At 35.8% G+C, this 20,240-nt stretch overlaps 1 protein-coding gene across 7 annotated transcripts in view; it reads left to right on the top strand.

Annotated features, from left to right (window-relative positions):
• The window catches only part of CASK (peripheral plasma membrane protein CASK), a 306,261-nt gene that overhangs the window by 271,126 nt on the left and 14,895 nt on the right, over positions 1–20,240 (top strand). For all 7 annotated transcript variants that reach the window (XM_069501489.1, XM_069501491.1, XM_069501490.1 and 4 more), the window contains one exon: positions 19,531–19,719. In XM_069501489.1, coding sequence (XP_069357590.1) covers positions 19,531–19,719 — 189 coding nt within the window. The remainder of the gene's footprint in view (positions 1–19,530; positions 19,720–20,240) is intronic.

Genomic DNA, 20,240 nt, shown 5'->3' on the forward strand with positions numbered 1-20,240 from the left:
TCTTTTAGGATTGCGCTTACCAAGAGTAACCATAAAAATAACGATAATTTTGAAAGGAGGCCCGTGCACAATGGTGGACTGGCATACGTTGATATGATGACTATGATCATCATGATCATCCCATCGCCTGCCCGGTACTGGTTTGCATGCATATTACACAATTGAAGATTATCTAAATGATAAAAGAGCGTGGATTTGACCTGCAGCTCGTTCCAGCAACGCACAAGACTGCAAATACTATTTTATACATGGCATAATCTTGTACCTATATCAAATATTTGAAAAGAGCAACCGCCGAGTTTCTTGCTGGTTCTTCTCGGCAGGAAAGGCATTCCGAACCAGTGGTAGATGCATCCGACTATTCGTAAGCACTTATAAAAGTTTATACGAATAAAAAAGATTTTCATTTTCATTTTTCATTTTCATGCCTTACATGCTTCCTCACGTTTTCCTTCAACATTAAAGCTAGTAATATTGTAATTACTTAAATAAATAAACAAGTTTATTATAACGTTTATTCAGTCCACAAAATAAAATAAAACAATAAAAATTACAAAATTAAAACTAGGTAAACTAAAACTATAAATCGCACATAACTCCTAAAAGTCAGGGATGTGTGCCTGGGATCGGACCCCCGACCTCCAGAATGGGAGGTGGACATCTTAACCACTAGACTATCACCGCTCTACTGATTATGATGAATCAGTAAGCAGGTGAACGCAATTCTTGTAGTAAAAAACAATTAATACATATCTATCCACTTTCTTAAAAAATTAACAAAAGCATAGATAGCAAAAATAGAAGCATATATTCATATTCATATTCATAGTTCTGCTAGAGTATTATTCAAAATAATAAATCAAAATCTTTCATTATGTCATATCAATGCGAATAATTCCAAAATTTGCACATGAAGCGGCGTAACCATGGCATCTGAATTTATGGCCGTGTAGTTGTTTCTAGTTGCGCAATAACACTGAGGAATATTGCATTCCGGCCACAGATTACCCATGCTGAGTTTGTCTCTTCAGATTTGATAGCCTCTATTGTTTCATTTTGTGTGGTTTTGCTTCTGATGAGGAATATTCATGATCTCTAACGCTTTGATATGGTATCGTAAAATTTATTGATGTCAAATATCATGAATATGCCCTTTGTTTTGCATCATAATAGTGAGCTATCCTTCTAGAATAAATCTTGTTACTTTTATTACTTTGTGACCATCGCAAATATGGTTATTTGTATGGGGATTTTATAAATAACCTATGTACATTATTTCAGCCCCATCGTTACGCACTAAATTAAAATCAAATCAAATGTGGTAATTGACTTATTACGGTTGGTAGTCACCCAAAACTGTGTTAGCCAACAAGTAAATATTGTGATTATTAAGTTTGACCGCCGAGAGCCGCTATTGGCTCTCTCGTGCCAGGCCGTTTTAAAACTTTTGAACTTTAACTGTCTCTGGCAGGGGGTTGCCTCGACACTGTCTAGCAATTCATGATGTGATTTCTAATACTATTTACTAAGAAAACATAAAAAATTTGACCTTATACTTTGGCATAAGATTTTTTAACACATAATTATTGATTGTGTACCAAGTGATTAATAAACAAATTCTTATCGCAAAAAGCGACCATGATCCAAACTTCATAGTCGCTCCCTGTGTTGGGGACTATACGCAAATAGCCTTTCAGCTTTTATAAAAAAGGAAGATCTGGTACGCGCTGGCTCTCTCTCTCTCTCTCTCTCTCTCTCTCTCTCTCTCTCTCTCTCTCTCTCTCTCTCTCTCTCTCTCTCTCTCTCTCTCTCTCTAGCAGGTGTCATTAAAGTTTTAGTCTATACGCAGTATAGAATTGAATCTATCGTTAGTAAATCAGATGCTTAAGACCGGACCACTTTGGGCGGCAAAATGTAAGAAAGTGGACCCCACCTAGGTGTCGAAAGTCGAAAAACGAAAAGTGCTAGAAGAATGAGTTTTAAATAAAAAGTAAATGACTAATTTCACCAAAATTTTAAATAAAGCAATGGTCGCGGCTGTTGTTCGAAATAGTATTGATATAATAAGAAATCGTGCCACTAGCATACTTTAAATTTGCTCTGTTGCTACAAGGAAATTTCCATTAAATGAAGTATATTCATAGAAGCATTATACATAATCTAAAGTTTGTAAGTAATATCTAAGTTTCAGTCGACATACCTCTGCAACATCGCAAATTCAGTGAAGTGCACATTTCACGAAAATATTCTACTCTAGGTACATTTAAAGTAGCATTCAACAACAGTGCAGAAAGTCAAACTGCATTAAAATGGAAATTTCCATTAAATTAAGACGTATATTCAGTGACGCAAGAGAAATAATCCAAAACTTTGTGAGTAAACGTATCGAACTTATTTAACCACGATAATACAAAACTTTGCAATGATGTTTAAAAGAGGAAACATCAATAACATACGGTTTAGCATATAAATTTATTCTTGTATTTTATGATACAACTTTTGAGACCGATAATGTTTTTGATCGAAATTATCGAATTTAAATAAATCACACCATACCTACCAACTATTCCACGGACACTGTCATCACAAACATATAAATAACAGTAGGTATTGCTAAAAAAAGCTGTGAAAGCCTAGTGGTTAGGACGTCCGACTTCTTTGGAAGATCGGGGGTTCGATCCCGGGCACGCACCTCTAACTTTTCGGACCTATGTGCGTTTTAATAATTTAAATATCACTTGCTGTAACGGTGGAGGAAAACATCGCGAGGAAACCTGCATAGATATGGCATGATAAATTAATTACACATTTATAAAATTTAAAGGATTGTCTTAAAATTTGAAAAAAAATAACTAGAGTTGAGATCTATTTGATCAGATGGAATTTAACACGTTATTACTCAGAAAGGGGATAATAACACTGAAGATGAACAAAACATACGTGGTAACACGAAGAGCACCGGCCACGTTGAGCATTTGATGAGCAAACAGGAAATAAAGCAATACTCAACTCTAGTGCTGAACATAACTCAGACTTCATTCCTAGATTCAGTGGTTACGACTCAGTGTTGATAAAATAGTCGGACAGTTTAAAACTTCCATTATTCAGGTCATGCTGTAAATTTGGTGCATAGGAGTGAATAAGTAAAGATAAAGGCAACAAAGAGTCTATTACAAATTATGATAAATTTTAATGTTGGCATTTCAATCAACCTGAAACATATTGTTACAGCAAATATAAAACGAGACATGTTGTAGCAGAACGAAAAAAACCGGCCAAGTGCGAGTCAGGCTCGCGCAATGAGGTTTCCGTACTACAGTCGGATTTTTTCGACATTTTGAACGATAATTAAAAAACTATGATGCATAAAATAAATGAAAACCTGTTTTAGAATGTACAAGTGAAGACCTTTCCTATGATACCCCACTTGATATAGTCACTCACTTCGAAAGTTGAAAATACTAATAATTATTAGTTCATGACCACAATTTAATTTTTTTTGTGTGATCTAACCCTAAATTCACGGTTTTCAGATTTTTCCCCAAATGTCAGCTATAAGATCTACCTACCTGCCAAATTGCATGATTCTAGGTCAACGGGAAGTACCCTGTAGGTTTCTTGACAGACAAACAGACAGACAACAAAGTGATCCTATAAGGGTTCCGTTTTTCCTTTTGAGGTACGGAACCCTAAAAAACAGATACAAATAAAAGAAATCAACGTCAGCACACTGAAGGAATACGGAATCGAGCTAACAAGGCGCAAAACAAAATCACATTAGAAGCAGCAAAATGTTTTGTTGAAATAAACAGGATTTCTGGTGTAACTGCACAGATACGCCATGTTTTTGGACTACAATGTTATTTGCATATGAAAAGTATTTGCATTTCATTCGGGAGCGTAGCTAAGGGTGTGTGCGTCGAAATCTATACGATTGAACAATGAGCATAAATTAAGATGCTTATCAGGTAACGCGCGTTGTGCTTACATTTGACGATAAAGCGCGATTTGAATTTCATTTAGGAATGTACAAAATAATATTACTTAATATAGGAATTCTAACAAATCTACCTTATCTACTCACAATATTTTATTTTTCTACGGTATTAACAAGCAAATAGTGAATAATTCTGCCGAGTTTTTGGGATTGTGCTTTTAACACACGTGCGCGTGCATTGTGCTTGTAAGAACTTTAAGGATTATTGAGCTCAATAACGAAGCTTGTTCATTCGCCGCCGTCAGGTAACAATTTGCACAAAAAATTCACGGTATGTTTTTCTAGCTGCACTAAAAAGTAATGTTGTTTTAAAAATTTAAAGTTTTGTAGAATAGTACGAACATTTTCGTGCAATTTTTAATTATCTTTGTTAAATGAACTGTGCTAAGACAATAGAGGTACTAAATCGAGAAACAATATAGAAGTTTAAAGGATTGCATATTTGTTTCAATTCCAAATACGTATACGTGATAGCCCAATGGTTAAGACGGTGCTAGCCTAGTGGTTAAGACATCCGCCTTCTTTTCGGGAGGTCGTTGGTTCGCTCCCGGGCCCTAAGTTTTTGGAGCTATGTGCGTTTTTGAAACAATTAAATATCGCTTGCTTTAACGGTGAAGGAAAACACTGTGAGAAAACCTGCATGTCTGAGAGTTCTTCATGTTCTCAAAGGTGTGTGTAGGCTGCCAATCCGCATTGGGCCAGCGTGGTAGACTATGGCATAAACCCTCACTCTAGAGAGACCCTTTCTCAGTAGTGGGCCGGTAATGGGTTGATCATGATGATGATACGTATAAAATATAAAACAATGTTTATTAATAGAGCTGTTAAAGGAATTGTAATTATTGTATCAAAGTGACCGCAGAGATACAACTTGGAAAGCGGTTGTGGTTGATACAGAGATAGGGAAAGGTTCGACAATGGCAGTGCCGTTTTCAATTACATAAACGCTAGACCAATATGCCGAATTCGACCCAACGTGTAAAATTCAAAGCTAAATGCACACTCGCAAACTAACACTCCAAGGAAAACAAAGGTTAATATTTATGATGACCTCCTGTCATAAAAATCACCATCAAATCTGAACTACTTTGCAGATTTTGAAATAAAACAGTATAGGTACGGAAGTAAGACGTGAACCGCTGGTAAAGTCATTAGCAGAAAACGAGTACTTACTTAAATTAACTGATGTACAATAAAATTTAATTTCATCTGCCTACGTTTATTTAAAAGAAGTGAACTTTGTCCTCTGGGAGGTTTTGACCGTGACTAGTTATACCCCTGCCGACAAGACCGGGCAGCCTCGCGTTTCAGCGTTCCGGTACGATGCCGCGTTGAAACCAATATGAGATAAGAGTTTTAAAAAACTATCATACATATACCCCTTCCAAGTTAGTCTGCTTCCATCTTGACTGCATCATCACTTACCACCAGGTGAGATCGCAATCATGGGACAACTTGTCAAAAAAAGGATTTCTCTGGACTGATAAAATATTACCTCTAAAACTACAAATATTTGTTGAAACTGTCGCAAACAGTAATTCGTGATGCGAGAGAAATTTACTTCGACGCCGCTGTACTGAATCTTCTCATTATCGAGCATTTGTATTCTGAACAGAATGGGACCTAACTAACTTTAACACAAAAGGTCTGACGGTCTTTCTCGTGTTTTATAGCCTGTCAAAAGTTAGGAGACAAATCACCGTATTTTTTCGTGTTTTTTCCGCGCCAATGATTTTCGTATAATTTAATCAACAGCCTCGGATTCTGTTGTAAGTATATAAAGGTTGAAAAGGTTTACATTCAAAGGCGCTCCTTTTTTAAATCCTAAATTTTAGCAATTAGTTAACGACTGAATTAGCTCTATGTGATATAGGTTAAGTAAGTGCTTTCACAAATTTGATATTACCGAACTGTTGGCACACGTTCAAAATGAAATTGAATCGCATTCATATTAACATAATCATGCAAGTTAAATCCAGGATCATTGACTTTATGATTTCCGACTGTCATTAAAACTGCTGGAGCAGTTGTATCAAATGAAACTTGCAATTAAACAATAATGCATATTCAGACAGTGTGCAAATTCGATTGCACTGAGCACATAAATCATCAACGGCAATCGGTATTCTGCATGTTGAAAAATAAATGAACATAACTGATGTTAATTGGTTATCGAATCACAGTTCTGAATTGTTACAAATTATTATTTACTAGATGATGCCCGCGACTTGATCCGCGTGGATTTAGGTTTTTTTAAAATCCCGTGGGAACTTTAATTTTCTTGGAAAAAAGTAGCTTATATCCTTCCCCGTGATATAAGCTAACTTTGTACCGAATTTCATCAAAATCAGTTAAACTGTTGGGCCGTGTAAAGCTAGCAGACAGACAGACACACTTTCGCATTTATAATATTAGTATGGATTAATAAAGTTTGCATAATTTTAGTTTCGCCGTTGAAAAACGATTACATCGTCTGCCAACTTTATGTTAGAATTTCAAATTCCATTTTAATAGGAATATTATTGCTCCTATGTGACAAGCGTAATTTATTGTTACCTACCTGTTGCTACTAGTGTCACAATTTGTAAATTATATCATTAACCTCGTTATAATAAATATTGTATACCGTTTGTATAGCTGTTGTACTATGCTGTGTCTTCATGAATATAATCTGCATTATGATCTATGACCTGCTCTGACAGAAAGAGAGAAGTCGGTATATTATTCACCCGCTATACAGTGTATTAGTTGGGCCGTTTATTTCTTTTTATTTTCATCATTTTCTATGTTTAACTGAAATTAAAAAAGTAGGTGCTTAATTCGACTCTTATTAACTCTTACTCATGATTGCAATTTGACTAGTCTTGGAACTCTTAACCTGAAAGTTGCTAAGTTCCTTTTGTGTTTGTTAGAAAATGTACCTCAACCCTTTTGCTCTGTGAAAGCTGGTGTTTTTCTTGCAAACTTCCCTTTTACTTGTTAACATTCAAGATCTTTGCATAAAGCTTTGTTCTAGTGAGTTTTTGTTTACTTATCAACTAAGTTAATGCTAATGTCCGTTGTTTGTCTTTTGACAAAAATACACAATAAATGCTTAAAACTCTGCGTAAAAGTGGTGCACCGTCTGTCGTTCTTGTTTGTTCGACACTCATATAATTATATCAGTATCATTCAGTCCCATTTCTTTCTACTGCGCTGGCTTTTCCCAGTGAAAGTTTTTATGATGCCGCACGTACAAATTAGTAAACCCGTCTCCAGTAAACTTTTAATGTATAGTTTTAAGCTAATCTCAGTGGTGTGATATTAACAACCACAAGAATTCCCTTAACGTTTGTGTATTAAAAAGTTTCGCAAGCTCAAGCACTCCGGTGTGGTTGTCTTAATGTCAACAACAAAGAGAAAATAAACACGTATCCCTTGAGATCAGTGAAGACTTCAATAAACTGAGCTTAGTAACGTGCTTACTTCGGAATTTATTGATAAAAAATTGTAGGTACATGTTAATGTTTCTTAGTGCAGTTCCAAGAGCTTTTACGTCTATTTTTTTTTTATTAAAATATATTTTAGCCATAGGTATTTTGTAAATAAGATTGTGCTTTTGTGTTAATTTACATGTTTTGATTTTTGTCATCGAAAATTTTCTTAGCCGTGGCATTGAAAAAACGATAAGGTTTGTAGAATTAAATACATTTTCATATTAAGCATGAAACGATTTGAAGAGATGGATATTATTCAAGGTAGTATTAATAAAAAAACAAGAACTGAGTTACACTGACTAAACACTACAACAGACAACAAATGTAGATAGATAGATAGATAGAAAAACATTATTGCACACAAAACATGAAATAAAAAGTCAAAAACAAAGAAACTAAAAACAAGCAGCCTTATTGCTTAGAGCAATCTGCACCAGGCAACCTTCTTCTAAAGGCAACGTACTAGGTAATGTATAGAAATATTGAAGATATTTCACCCATTTGACCGTATGAGAGAAAATAAATCTTTAAGATATATTTTTAGGATTTCCTCAAGCAAACTAGTTCCGCTGGCTATTGATGGTGTACAATAAATTTCTTTGATAAGGAAGGAATCGAAAAATGTCCAATAACATTACTCTTTGTAAAACATCAGTATCGTCCGCTTTTTAGATCATCATCATCATCATAATCAACCGATCGCCGGCCCACTACTGAGCACAGCTCTCCTCTCAGAATGAGAAGGGTTTGGCCATAGGCCGCCACGTTGCCCAGTACGGATTAGTAGACTTCACAGACCTTTGAGAACATTATGAAGAACTCTCAGGCTTGCAGGTTTCCTCACGATGTTTTTAGATACCTATTGCAATGAAGTTAATTGAATTATCACTCAATATATTATGTTCTATAGTAGATATGTATACACTGAACAACGCAGCATTCACATATCAATGGAATACTATGAATTAGCACGCTGAAAGAATATGTATAGCGAACATAATAATATTATAACCCTTTATTAATAAATATGATGCTCTTTTAAAGGATGAGTTCACTTATTTTTATCTGCTATCATCATTACGCTATATAGCCACTTGCCAGAGATTTATTGCAAAAAAAGGAAAGGTATAAATGGACGACTCGCACCGTATTTCTTACGCTCGCACTTATCTCTCCTAAACTGGCCTAAATTTATTGCAAATGTTTCCACGCATAATAAAACTCTGTAAACGACTATTGTCCAAATTAGTTTATAACTTGATTGGTTAGCATCGATAATAATTCATTCATCATACATCGTAACATTGTCTACATTTCTGCATCTGGTATATTTCTCGAACCCTTAAAGTTTTTAATGTCAAAGTACTTCCTCCTCAGAAGTCCAGCATATATCCCGTTGTGCTTAGCCTCTAAATTGATAGATCAATATGTTGGTCTCAGTTACGGAAATGATTTTAAATTATGGGAGATAGTAATAATACAAACCATTTATTGCAGGTCCATGAACCATGTACGAGCATAGTTTAAATAGATAATATGACCAAAATAGATTACCCTAATATTTTAGGGCGCCCCTAATTAAACTACCTATAGAAAATATTCACCATAAAGGTTTCTTTCTTCTTTGATACATGCCCATTTATATTGTTGGTTTTATGGACGTCAGACTTACGTAGAGCTAATAATATATTCACGTAACAATATTACGTCTTTGCTCTTTATACCTTATCTCGCATTTCGGTGTTATCTGAGACATCAAAGGGATGATGTTTCATATTGCGTGTTTTCTTGTTGCTCCTTTTTACCAGTTTTCTTAAGGCTAGATTATACAACATAATATGTATATTTGTCTTTGCAATTATTTCATTACTAGTTTTATACATTCAGACCACAGCCCACCACGGTGGTGAAGTGTGGAGTGACTTCACATGTGAAAACATTTTATGGAGAACTCTCAGGTATACAAAAGCGCTAAATTACAATTATGATTTCGTTTTTATTTTAAATCTTTAGAAAAATTTGAAGTTAAGTCAAATGTTCGCATTGTCTGAGGTCAAATTTTTAATCGATAACAAGTAACAACCATTGACTTATAGTAAACCGACTTTAGAGCGTAAGAAATGAGGTCTGATTTTACGCTATTTTGTGGAACAATCTGTGTTAAACTAAAATAACTAGCAAATGTTATAGTTATATTTGTCGCTAACTTATAAGACCGATTTTTGCAAATAAATATATCTATATATAAAATACTTATCTCATTCGGAATTCTAAGATCGTTTCTTATATAGTTTTTTTAACTAGTTTCCCATTCACTCTGCTATCTAAGCCATTGGTTTACAAACAAGCGTACTTTAGATAGAGTAAATACTTGTTTCCAGCTACATACTAACGGGCGATTAGGCGTATCTTACATTGCATGAGCGGATTTTGGCCAAATTCTCAGTGGTTTGAAACAGTTTGTGTTGCTCTTCTTAATCCAGAGTCTAATTTTGCAACTGTTTGTTAATCTGCCTTTTAATATAAATTTTATTCAGAACCCTGTAGAGAATGATACCTATAAAATGTACCTAAATATAACATTGAAAAGCGAATTTCTAAAAACTACTGAGATTTAAAAAATTGGTCAAGTGCGAGTTGGGCTCGCACAGGAAGGGGTTCCGTAGCATCGTATAAGAAATAACAATTTTTATTTATTTTAATGTTTATGGCGGCCATTTTCAAATATTTCATTATTTGCTGTTATATTGGCAACAGAAATACACATTCTGTGACAACTCTACCTACTATGGTTCACGAAATACAGCCCGCTGACAGACGGACGGATGGACGGACGAATAGCGGAGTCTTACGGCGCTTACGCACTCATCCGATCCGAGTCCGTGAATATACGTTCCAAAATTGGCGTTGAACTATTTGTATGGTAGCTTATTATGACATAATGACGTAGACATTTTTTATATATGTATTTTTACGGGTGCGGATCGAATGAGTGCGTGATCGCTCTTAGTAATAATCGGTTCGGGTACGGAACCCTGAAAAGTTCAGAAATGCCCAAGACAAGTTCTCTTACCGGCAGCGCATTTTGGCTTAAACTAAAACTTTCCTACTCTCGGTAAGTCCTAGATCATTTCCCGACAGTCGTGACGACAGTAATGAATTATTTTCACGAGGAATTTCAGGAAATTGGAAAGCCACCGAACAAATGATTAAAGTAACTTACTTCCTATTGTTTCTAGTATTTTGCGTTTGAATAATGGTTTTCTTTGCATGATTTTTTTAGGAAAGGAAAGCTTATCTTTATGCGGTAATAGATTTTGTTATGTAGAAATATTTTATCGACTTTTCTAAAGAAGCTTTTTGAAAACGTAATATTATTAAAGGCCTCAAACCAATTTGTTCAAGTAGGCGTTAAGAACAATTCAGATAATTACTTGAATGGTTATTTTATATCAGACTAGCTAACCCGCATGGGCTTTGCTCTGGTGGTATTTCTCGAAAACATTTCTTAGTGGCTGTTTATGTTATAAAGATCCAGCAGTTGGGTCTGTTTCGTTCATCTGTCAGTTTCTCCATCATTTATATCAGATTAGCTGATGCCCGTGACTTCGTTCGCGTGGATTTAGATTTTTAAAATTCCATGGGAACTTTGATTTTCCGAACTTTGGTTTGTTGGTCTGTCCTTCAATCACGTCGCGACAGAGCAACGGATCGACGTGTGTTTTGCATGGTTATAGTTAAAGACCTGGAGAGTGTCCTAGGCTATCTTTTATCCCGGAAAATCAAAGAACTTCCACGGGATTTTAGACCACACGGATAAAATCACAGGCACCAGCTACTTTGACATATAAGTATATATGCAGAACTATTAGATGATGCCCAGCGACTTCGTCCGCGTGGATTTAGGTTTTTAAAATCATGATAATTTTATCAAGTATCAATCTTTGATTTTCCGGGGTAAAAAGAAAGCCTATGTCTTTCTCCTCTATACCAAATTTCTTCAAAATAAGTTGACCGGATGGGCCGTGAAAAGCTAGCAGACAGACAGACACACTTTTGCATTTATAATAATTAGTATGGATTCATGAACTCAAATGAAAAAGTAATTTGTTAAAGTAGACCGTTTCATTCTTTTGTAATATAAGAGTCATAACTCAAATTGTATCAATATTGAAAGCGCTATTTTCTAGTTTCTACGTAGATGAATGAAGTTAAATAAAATTTCCTATTTGTCACTTTAAACTACAAAATAAACTAGGCAAGTTATTCATACGTCGTTCCACTTGTTAAAAGTTAGAACGCTGAAGTACTATCTAATGGACAAAGAGCCCGTAAGGGCCAGACTTTCGTTATTTTATAAAAGCTGAAAGTTTCTTTGCGCATTATCCCCAACACAAGGAACAATCAGCTACAATTTGGATCATGGTAGCTCTACACCCTTAAACTTGAACATGTCTTGGGGGTTGCCACGATACTAAGTTTCCGACAATGCATGACGTGATTTCTAATAGTATTCCGAAGAAAATATAAAAATATTAGACTTTATACTCTGACGACAGATTTTATATGCCTTTGTTACCTGATATCTACCAAAGCGACAATGATCCAAACTTCATAGTCACTGATTGTTCCTGCCTGTGTTGGTAACATTGCGCAAAGAAACTTTCAGCTTTTATAAAATAATGAAGGTCTGGCCCTCACAAGCTCTTTCTATATAAAGTCGGACCTCGTTGAACTAGAGTCCATTGAGTGTCGAGTTTGTTCCCGAAACACGAATTGTCGATATCGCATCTAGGAATTTTCAAACACGTATGTACCAACACGTTCAACTTTTGGCACAGTTTTATTACTTGGTACCAAACGTCCAAACTATTTCCTATTTCAACACACAAAGGTAAAATGGGCTGAATTATTCAATTTACTTTATACGAACGCAATACGAACAATACTAATTCTATCCTATTCCATTGATGATTAAATATCTGAAGCTAACTTTGAACTTCTGAATTAGCTTTGTATGTCTATGTTATTAGGTTTTATATTAATCTCTATGAAATGATTATTATTTATCAAAGGTTGTTTTCATTAGCCTTTGACAGAATTAATGCTTTCACCAAATCACCTTTTCAAACTAAATGTTGGTCGCCTAATTATTATTTACTTAACAAATAATTGAAATCAATGTCAAATAAACCGGTCCTATTTAAATCTAATAAAATGGCAATTCCATATTCAGAATTTTGCTTGAGGAAAAGTTTTATAAACATCATTTATTTATTATTATATATGTGTTTAATAATAAATGTGTTTTTCGAGATAAGTAGACGCGACAGGTCGAGATGGCTATCAGGGTGGAGATGCCCCGCACACCCGCACAGCCCCCGCGCTAACCTGGTGCGAGATAGCGCGAGTGACGTACGGGTGTGCGGAGCGTCCCCCCGCTTCATACCCCGATAGCCATCTTGACCTGTCGCAAACTACACCTATTCCTATTTTTATCCTTTACTGTGAGTTTGCAAGTGTACTTAATCATCTCTAGGTTTCAAGCAGATTCAAAGTTTTACAAGTAGGTACATAGTCATTGATTACCCAGCTTTCAGAAGAGAAAGTCTGCAACTAGCTCAACACTTAGGAGTTTCTATTGTATTTGTAACCTTTATAGAAAGTTAGGAAACAACTTTGTTTACCTTTCAACCAAGTATGCAAGCCGTAGTTCGCTTCTTACAAAAGTTCTTCAAACTTTGATTAGTCGTACACGTACGGTCTGCTTTATAGCTATTAGGTATCATTGTAGCAGTTATTTAGCTTTACTTAATTCTAAGAGTTGTATTCTTACTCTTCTTGTTTCTTTTTAATTTTAAGCGTTGTATATCTACTTACGTACCTACTCTTCTTTTTTATGATTTTTGAGTCATATTTTATGTGATAGCCTAGCGGCTAAGACGTCGGCCTCGTACTTGGGAAGTCGGGGGTCCGATCCCGAGCACCGTTAAATTATCGGAGTAAAGTAGGTAAGTATGTGCGTTTTAAGCAATTAAATATCGCTTGCTTTAACGGTGAAGGAAAACATCGTGAGGAAACCTGCATGCCTAAGAGCTCTACATAATTATCGCAAAAAGTATGTGAAGTCTGCTAATCCTCACTTGGCACATTCTGAGAGCAGAGCCATACTCAGTAGTGAGCTTGCGATGGATTGTTGTTGTTGATGATGATAATATTTTACAATGTAATCAGTTTTCTATTTTTACCAGCAGTTTACACACTATAGAAGCTACATTTAAACAAATATTTGAAACAAATGGAAAGATGTATGGAAGGGAATACAGTGCGACGTCAGGCCTAAAAAGGGACGAAGGAAGTGATATATGATCACTTTCAACGGACATATTGCCACTAACGGTAACGGATGCTACTATATCAAAATATGTTAGTGATTCAGATCCAGCAACGTGATTGATGTTTGTCTTTTTCGTATTTATAGTAGAGTCGATATTCCTTACTTAAGTATTCTATTTTTGTGTGTTACCTACCCATGATAACAATATGGATCTGAGACATGCTCACTAACTATGGGCCTTGATTGGGGTTGCCATCTGTCCGGATTTCCCAGGATTTGTTTTAGTTTAAAGACATCCGCGGAGCGTCCGGGTGGGGCTTCATTTGTAGTCCGGGTTTAAAAAATTAGTCTTGGGCCGCCCGGTACACACGCACTGTGCCCGCACGCCGCGATCAACCGACGAACTGACTCGTTAAATTCGCCGTATTCATTCACTAAATTCACCGCTTAACAAACTGTAATAAGATTCTGTTTTGTTAGGTACATTTAAAAAGATGATAAAAGATCACTAAATTTAATTTTAAGGTCTGAAAATAAATAAAAAGGTGTTTTATGACATTTTCAACTGCTTTTTATTACACTGACTATGTTTAAAAAACCTGTTGACATGTCCGGGTCCTGGACTCTAAAATTCGGGGTTTTCACGTGTCTTGTCCTGGTTATCAAGTTTTAGAGATGGCATCCCTAGCCTTGATGAAAGTTAAAATGTACCTACAATAATTTGTAAGATGACCGAAATAATTCTGCTTTAAGTCAATCCAGGCCAACATAAACTTAATAATAAAGATAGAAAAGAAGAATAAAATTTCATAAGACGAGTAAATATGATTTATTACAAGATATTCAAAGAGTAATGGGCTTACATTACGTTCACTCTAAGTGAAGGCAGCTTGAATCTTGCAGTTCGAGATTTCTAAGCAAATGTTTTATTTTCATTTATTTCAAAGGCGTGCTATTCTCATGTTGAAACTTTAAACTGTTATCCATGAATCTTTAAAGAGCATCGTACCTCTTATTATTTGACGCATTATTGCCCAAAAAAGGAATGTAATGTTTTCAGCGTTCATGTATGTGTGTTTGAGTTTCTTCATTCCACCATAACTGCTAAATGCCTGAACAGATTTGGATGTGTGGGGTATCGTTAGAATTACTTACATCAACCCGAGTACCATTGCCTATAGTTTTTTTTAAATTCAATATAGAGGCTATATGGCACCATTTTCAAATGTGTAACATACTTTTACCTTTTAGTTCGTTTTTTGACATAGCAGTCGCGTTTTTAATGTATTTTATCTATAAATCAAACAAAGAACTACTTTGACTTTATGATGATCAAACAATGATACCTATTTAAAATCTTTTAGATAGGTATCACTGTTTGATAGATAAAATAAATTAAAAACGCGACTGCTATGCCAAAAAATTAACTAAAAGTTAAAAGTATGTTACACATTTGAAAATGGTGCCATATAGCCGCTATATTGGATTAAAAAAAACTATAGGCAATGTTACTCGGGTTGATGTAAGTAATTCTAACGATACTCCACACATCCAAATCTGTTCAGGCATTTAGCAGTTATAGTGGAATGAAGAAACTCAACAATTATTTACGATTAGAAGCTTAACAATTATTTACATAACTGTTCAGTACTATACTTGGCCTTTAAAGACTTATTACTTTTATATCATGTTGTCATTTGAACCTACTGTATTTTGCAAATCTGTTCAGCTTATTACTAAATGTTGTATTTTGGTTTCGAAATTAACAATATAGGTAGGTACCTAGGTATGTATTGCCTTTATTGCTACCACAGTCGGATGGAATCGTTCCGAAACTCCTTGCTAGGGTCTTGTCTTATCTGAAATTGATCTATGTGTGTCGTTACGCAGGCTAGAATTGAACCTGAAGTTATTTCATGACTCAACACACATTAAGTAAAAAGTAAAAGCAGAGAAACTAGAACTTTTAGATAACTTTGTTGAACGCCCTCGTCATCATCATCAACCGGTAGACGTCCACTACTGGACATAGTTCTCTTGTAGAGACTTTCACACGCCGCGGTTTCCAATCCAATCCATCAGCCTGTTTGCGTCCACTGCTCGACATAGGCCTTTCCAATAGCGCGCCACCAAACACGGTCCTCTGCTTCCTCATCCATCCGCTCCCTACCACCTTCTTCAGTTCATCGGATAGAGTCTGGAATACTCTTCCGAGATCAGTGGGTCCTGGCAATTATAATCCGGGTATCTTTAAAACAAGAGTGAATAGGCACCTTCTAGGCAAACGCGTCCAATCTCAGGCCACATCATCACTTCCCATCAGGTGTGATCGAGGTCAAGCGTGCGCCTATGATGAATAAAAAAAAAATCGGTCCAGCGGGCTGGAGGTCGTCCCACACTGCGCTTACCGGTACGCGGTCTCCACTCCAGAACACGTCTGCCCCATCGGTCGTAGGTTCTGCGACAGATATACACTTCAGTTTGCTAATACTTTGAGCTATGTCTTGCATCACCTAAATTCAGTGTCTCCCTCCGATTAGTTTGATTTCGTCTGTCGTCTAGAGGTCTGTCAAATGTAATGTTTTTACTTTGTTTAAGTCTAGTTCACTTTATCATTACAATTAGCTTAAATAAAAAGACAAAGCAACTGCAGTATGCACTAAAAGAAATAAGAAATGCTTTGATATAATAAGAAAATGATAAAACAGTTGCTTTAATAGAAGAAAGTGGCTCCCTATTACTAAACGAGGAAGTGTAAATGTTTAGACCTTGTTTAAGTCTAATCCGTTTATTATTCAGCAGCGCTTGAGAGCTCCTACTTATTAGACTGTATAACGTACATTAGGGCTAAGTGGATTGTACTGTTACACATGTAAAATATTGCCATACAAACAGTTTATGGATAACTAGGTGATGGCCGAGACTTCGTCCGCGTTTCGGTTTTTAAAAATCCGATGGGAACTCTTTGATTTTCTGGGATAAGAAGTAGCCTTGTCCTTCCCCGGGATGTAAGCTATCCCTGTACTAAAATTCGTCAAAATCGGTTAAACGGATGGGCCGTAAAAAACCTAGCAGACAGACAGACAGACATACTTTCACATTTATAATATTAGTATGGAAGTATGGATATTATGTAAGGCATTAACCCAAAGCTAATCATATCCCAAAAGTCAGCAATTCTTAGTTCAGAGTTTAGCATTCTGCGTTCACCACCAACCAAACCAATCAAATATGCTAAATAGTTCCTGTGTTTACCATTCCGCTCATCTAATTGGTTCAAATGGGTTATTAGAGAACTGCTTTGTTCAAATCTTAATTCGTTTTTAAAAGCTTTCATAGTAAGTAAGACTGGATTATAAAACCATTGGTAGACATAAGAAAAATAAAGAAGATGGTACCATAAAGAAAAAAAATACACAAGACGTTCATCGTCATCATGATCAACCCACCACCGGCTCACTACTGAGGACGTGTCTCCTTTCAGAGTGAAAAGAAGCTGGCCAAGTCCGGATTGGCAGACGTTGTAAGACGTTGCTTAAGTCATATGTAATTTAGAAGCACATAAAAGTTATTTCACATATAGGTAAATGATTTAAACTAGAAATGGAAATTATAGAATTAATAATAGTGAAGAAAGTAATTAATTTGTAGCAATCTCTCGAAATGTTCTATCTTATAATAAATGATAATGCAAATCCACTTGAAAACCCGTGCTCAAAATATGATTATCTTCTGCTTTGAAGCTTAACGCTTGGGATTTCGCAGAATCGGTTGAGTTGTTCCGAATGCGCTAAAATGTTGACAGCTAAAGTATTATTTATATTTTCCCCAACGAAATTTCTTGCACATTTTATGTATAAATTTTTTAAATGAAAGCATGCTCTTGAGTCTTGACGTTCATTACAGTTCGTCCATTGAAGGGTAAATATTACGCGAAAAGTAACAAAATTGGGTAAGGTGCGATAATTTTTTTTTTTGTTAAATTTATGAACGTTCGTTTACGTTTACTTATTTGATGTAGCAACAATTTATTATTATTATCAAAATCTGCAGTATTTTTTGTGATCATGAGGTTAACTATTTCAAGAACATTCAATACCTTTTTAAATACAACAATTGGAATTTTTAAAAGGTTTGTTTAATGGTCTGTTCCATGACAATCTAAAAATGGTAATTTAAAAACATACATACATACATACATACATACATACATACATAGACTGCCAAAATAATAACCCTTCCTTTTGACTTTGCCGTAGTCGGGTAAAAATATCGTGTTAAGCTATATAAAGTCCGTCCGTCTCCGATAACTATGGCGGCGGGTACCAGCTAAGCGCTAGATATAACTGTGTTTTGTAGCTGTACCGACAGGTTGAGATAGCAATCGGGGAGGGAACACCCCGCAGAACCGCACAGCCCCCGCGCTAACCCGGTGCGGGCGAGCACGGAGGGCATGCAGGTATGCGGGCGTCCTCCCATCTTATACCCCGATTGCCATCTCAACCTGTTGCGGACTATATTTTGTAGGCCTTACTAATCAATCACACATTTCTAACACACATTTTTGATAATATGTATAAGCCATAGGCAGGTATATATAAGCAGTACCGAATTTTTTTTGGTTTGTAAATTTTGTTGAATATAATCAAAATTATTTCCGCTAGCGCATAATATTATGTTGTCCTTAAATTCATAACATTTACGCTTTGATGTGCAAAATACAAAATTATTGCTAATTTTGCTCTCTAATATTATGTTTCGTTTCATTTTCCATTCGCTGTCTATTCACATTCTAAATAATCATGTAGGTACTAATTAAACAGCAAGTACTGCTTTATACCACAATATTGATAAGGAGATTTGAGAATTAGGTCTAATTTTACTGGCCTATATTAAACTTCCATTCCTGCATTGAGACTGCATCGGGTATAAAAAATCGCTTTATAGACTTTTTTACTGAAATGATTTTTTAAAGTTTTTTTTTTTAATATATTCAACACATTTGTAAATTAAAAGATATCCGCAATATTGAAAATCCCAAGCAAAATGTTCACAAACTTGATTTTCTGTGTAAGCCAAAAAACGCATTTCGCTCAAACTGCTGCGCTGGTTTCTCGTTAGTTAATCAAATGCTTGCTACGAGGATAAATAAATTCACTTAAGAGTGTTTTTTGTAGTCAGGATTTTCTTGTAGATATATCTGCAACCATTTTTTTTAACCCAGTCGACTTTTTGCAATATTATCTCAATTATTTTGTGCTAACCTCTGCTTGCTTACTTTTAACATATCTCCATTTATTGCACATAAAATTTCATTTCTCATTATTGAAAAACAACAATTTGTTTTTCAATAGAATTCTTCAAAATTTTAAAATCTCATTAAGTATCTGTCGATATCTCATTTTGCATCAGTCAGTCAGGACACATCGATGGTCAGGACCAGTCTTTTTTTATAAGTACAGAATTTCTTATGCCCGTAACTTCTTACGCGTGGACTTCACGCAAACCCCTATTTTATCCCCTCGGGGGTTGTATGTTCAAAAATCCTTTATTAGCGTATGTCTCCGTCATAATAGCTATCTGTATGCGAAATTTCAGCCCGACCCATCCCGTAGATTTAGCTGTGCATTGATAAGATCAGTCAGTCAATCACTCTTTCCTTTTATATATTTAGGTGACTGCTGGCCTTATAATTAACGAAGAAATGTAACTTGTTACAGGCTCTATTACAAGCGCACGATGTTGTTGCGCGCGAGGTGTACGGCGAGGAGTCGCTGCGCGCGTCTCCGCCGCCGGTCAACGGGAGGGCGCAGCCCCCGGCGGAGGACGAGGACGACACCGAGCCCGAGTTCGAGAACGTGACCAGGGTGCGCCTCGTACAGTTCCAGAAGAATACCGATGAGCCAATGGTAACACTAAACAATCTAGCAATACATCCGCTTTTAGAATTTAGCTCACTTTACTGCAAGGTGGCGAACCTGAAGTGGCAATGGGCAGGGCACATAATGTAGTTCGAAACCGATAGATTTTCGGGTCCTCAGGTGCTAGAATGGCGTCCTCGCACCGAGAAGTGCAACGTTGCTTTATATCATCACCATCAATTTTTGGGTATCAGTTGCTGAACTATGTCATTTTTTTCCTATCAATAGAATACGGTACCTGTTTGCCTCTTTCAAAAATAAACTATGTATTTCTCAGTGATTGTTAAATAGAGGGTCTTCTCAAATACGTAAAATCCACGTCTGTTGTTAGTTTTGAATGTACTTAATTTTTTTAATTATTTATTGGTACATTAAATTATCGATTAAACGAAAAAAGCACGTTAAATCATTGTGACGTTACATTCCAGTATTTTATAGAAGCTCGCATACTAAGCGCGTGTTTTGACGTTTGATAAAAAGATACTGATTTGACTAGTTGTGAAAAACAT

This window comes from Maniola hyperantus, chromosome 10 (genome assembly GCF_902806685.2).
Source record: "Maniola hyperantus chromosome 10, iAphHyp1.2, whole genome shotgun sequence".
NCBI lineage: Eukaryota > Metazoa > Arthropoda > Insecta > Lepidoptera > Nymphalidae > Maniola > Maniola hyperantus.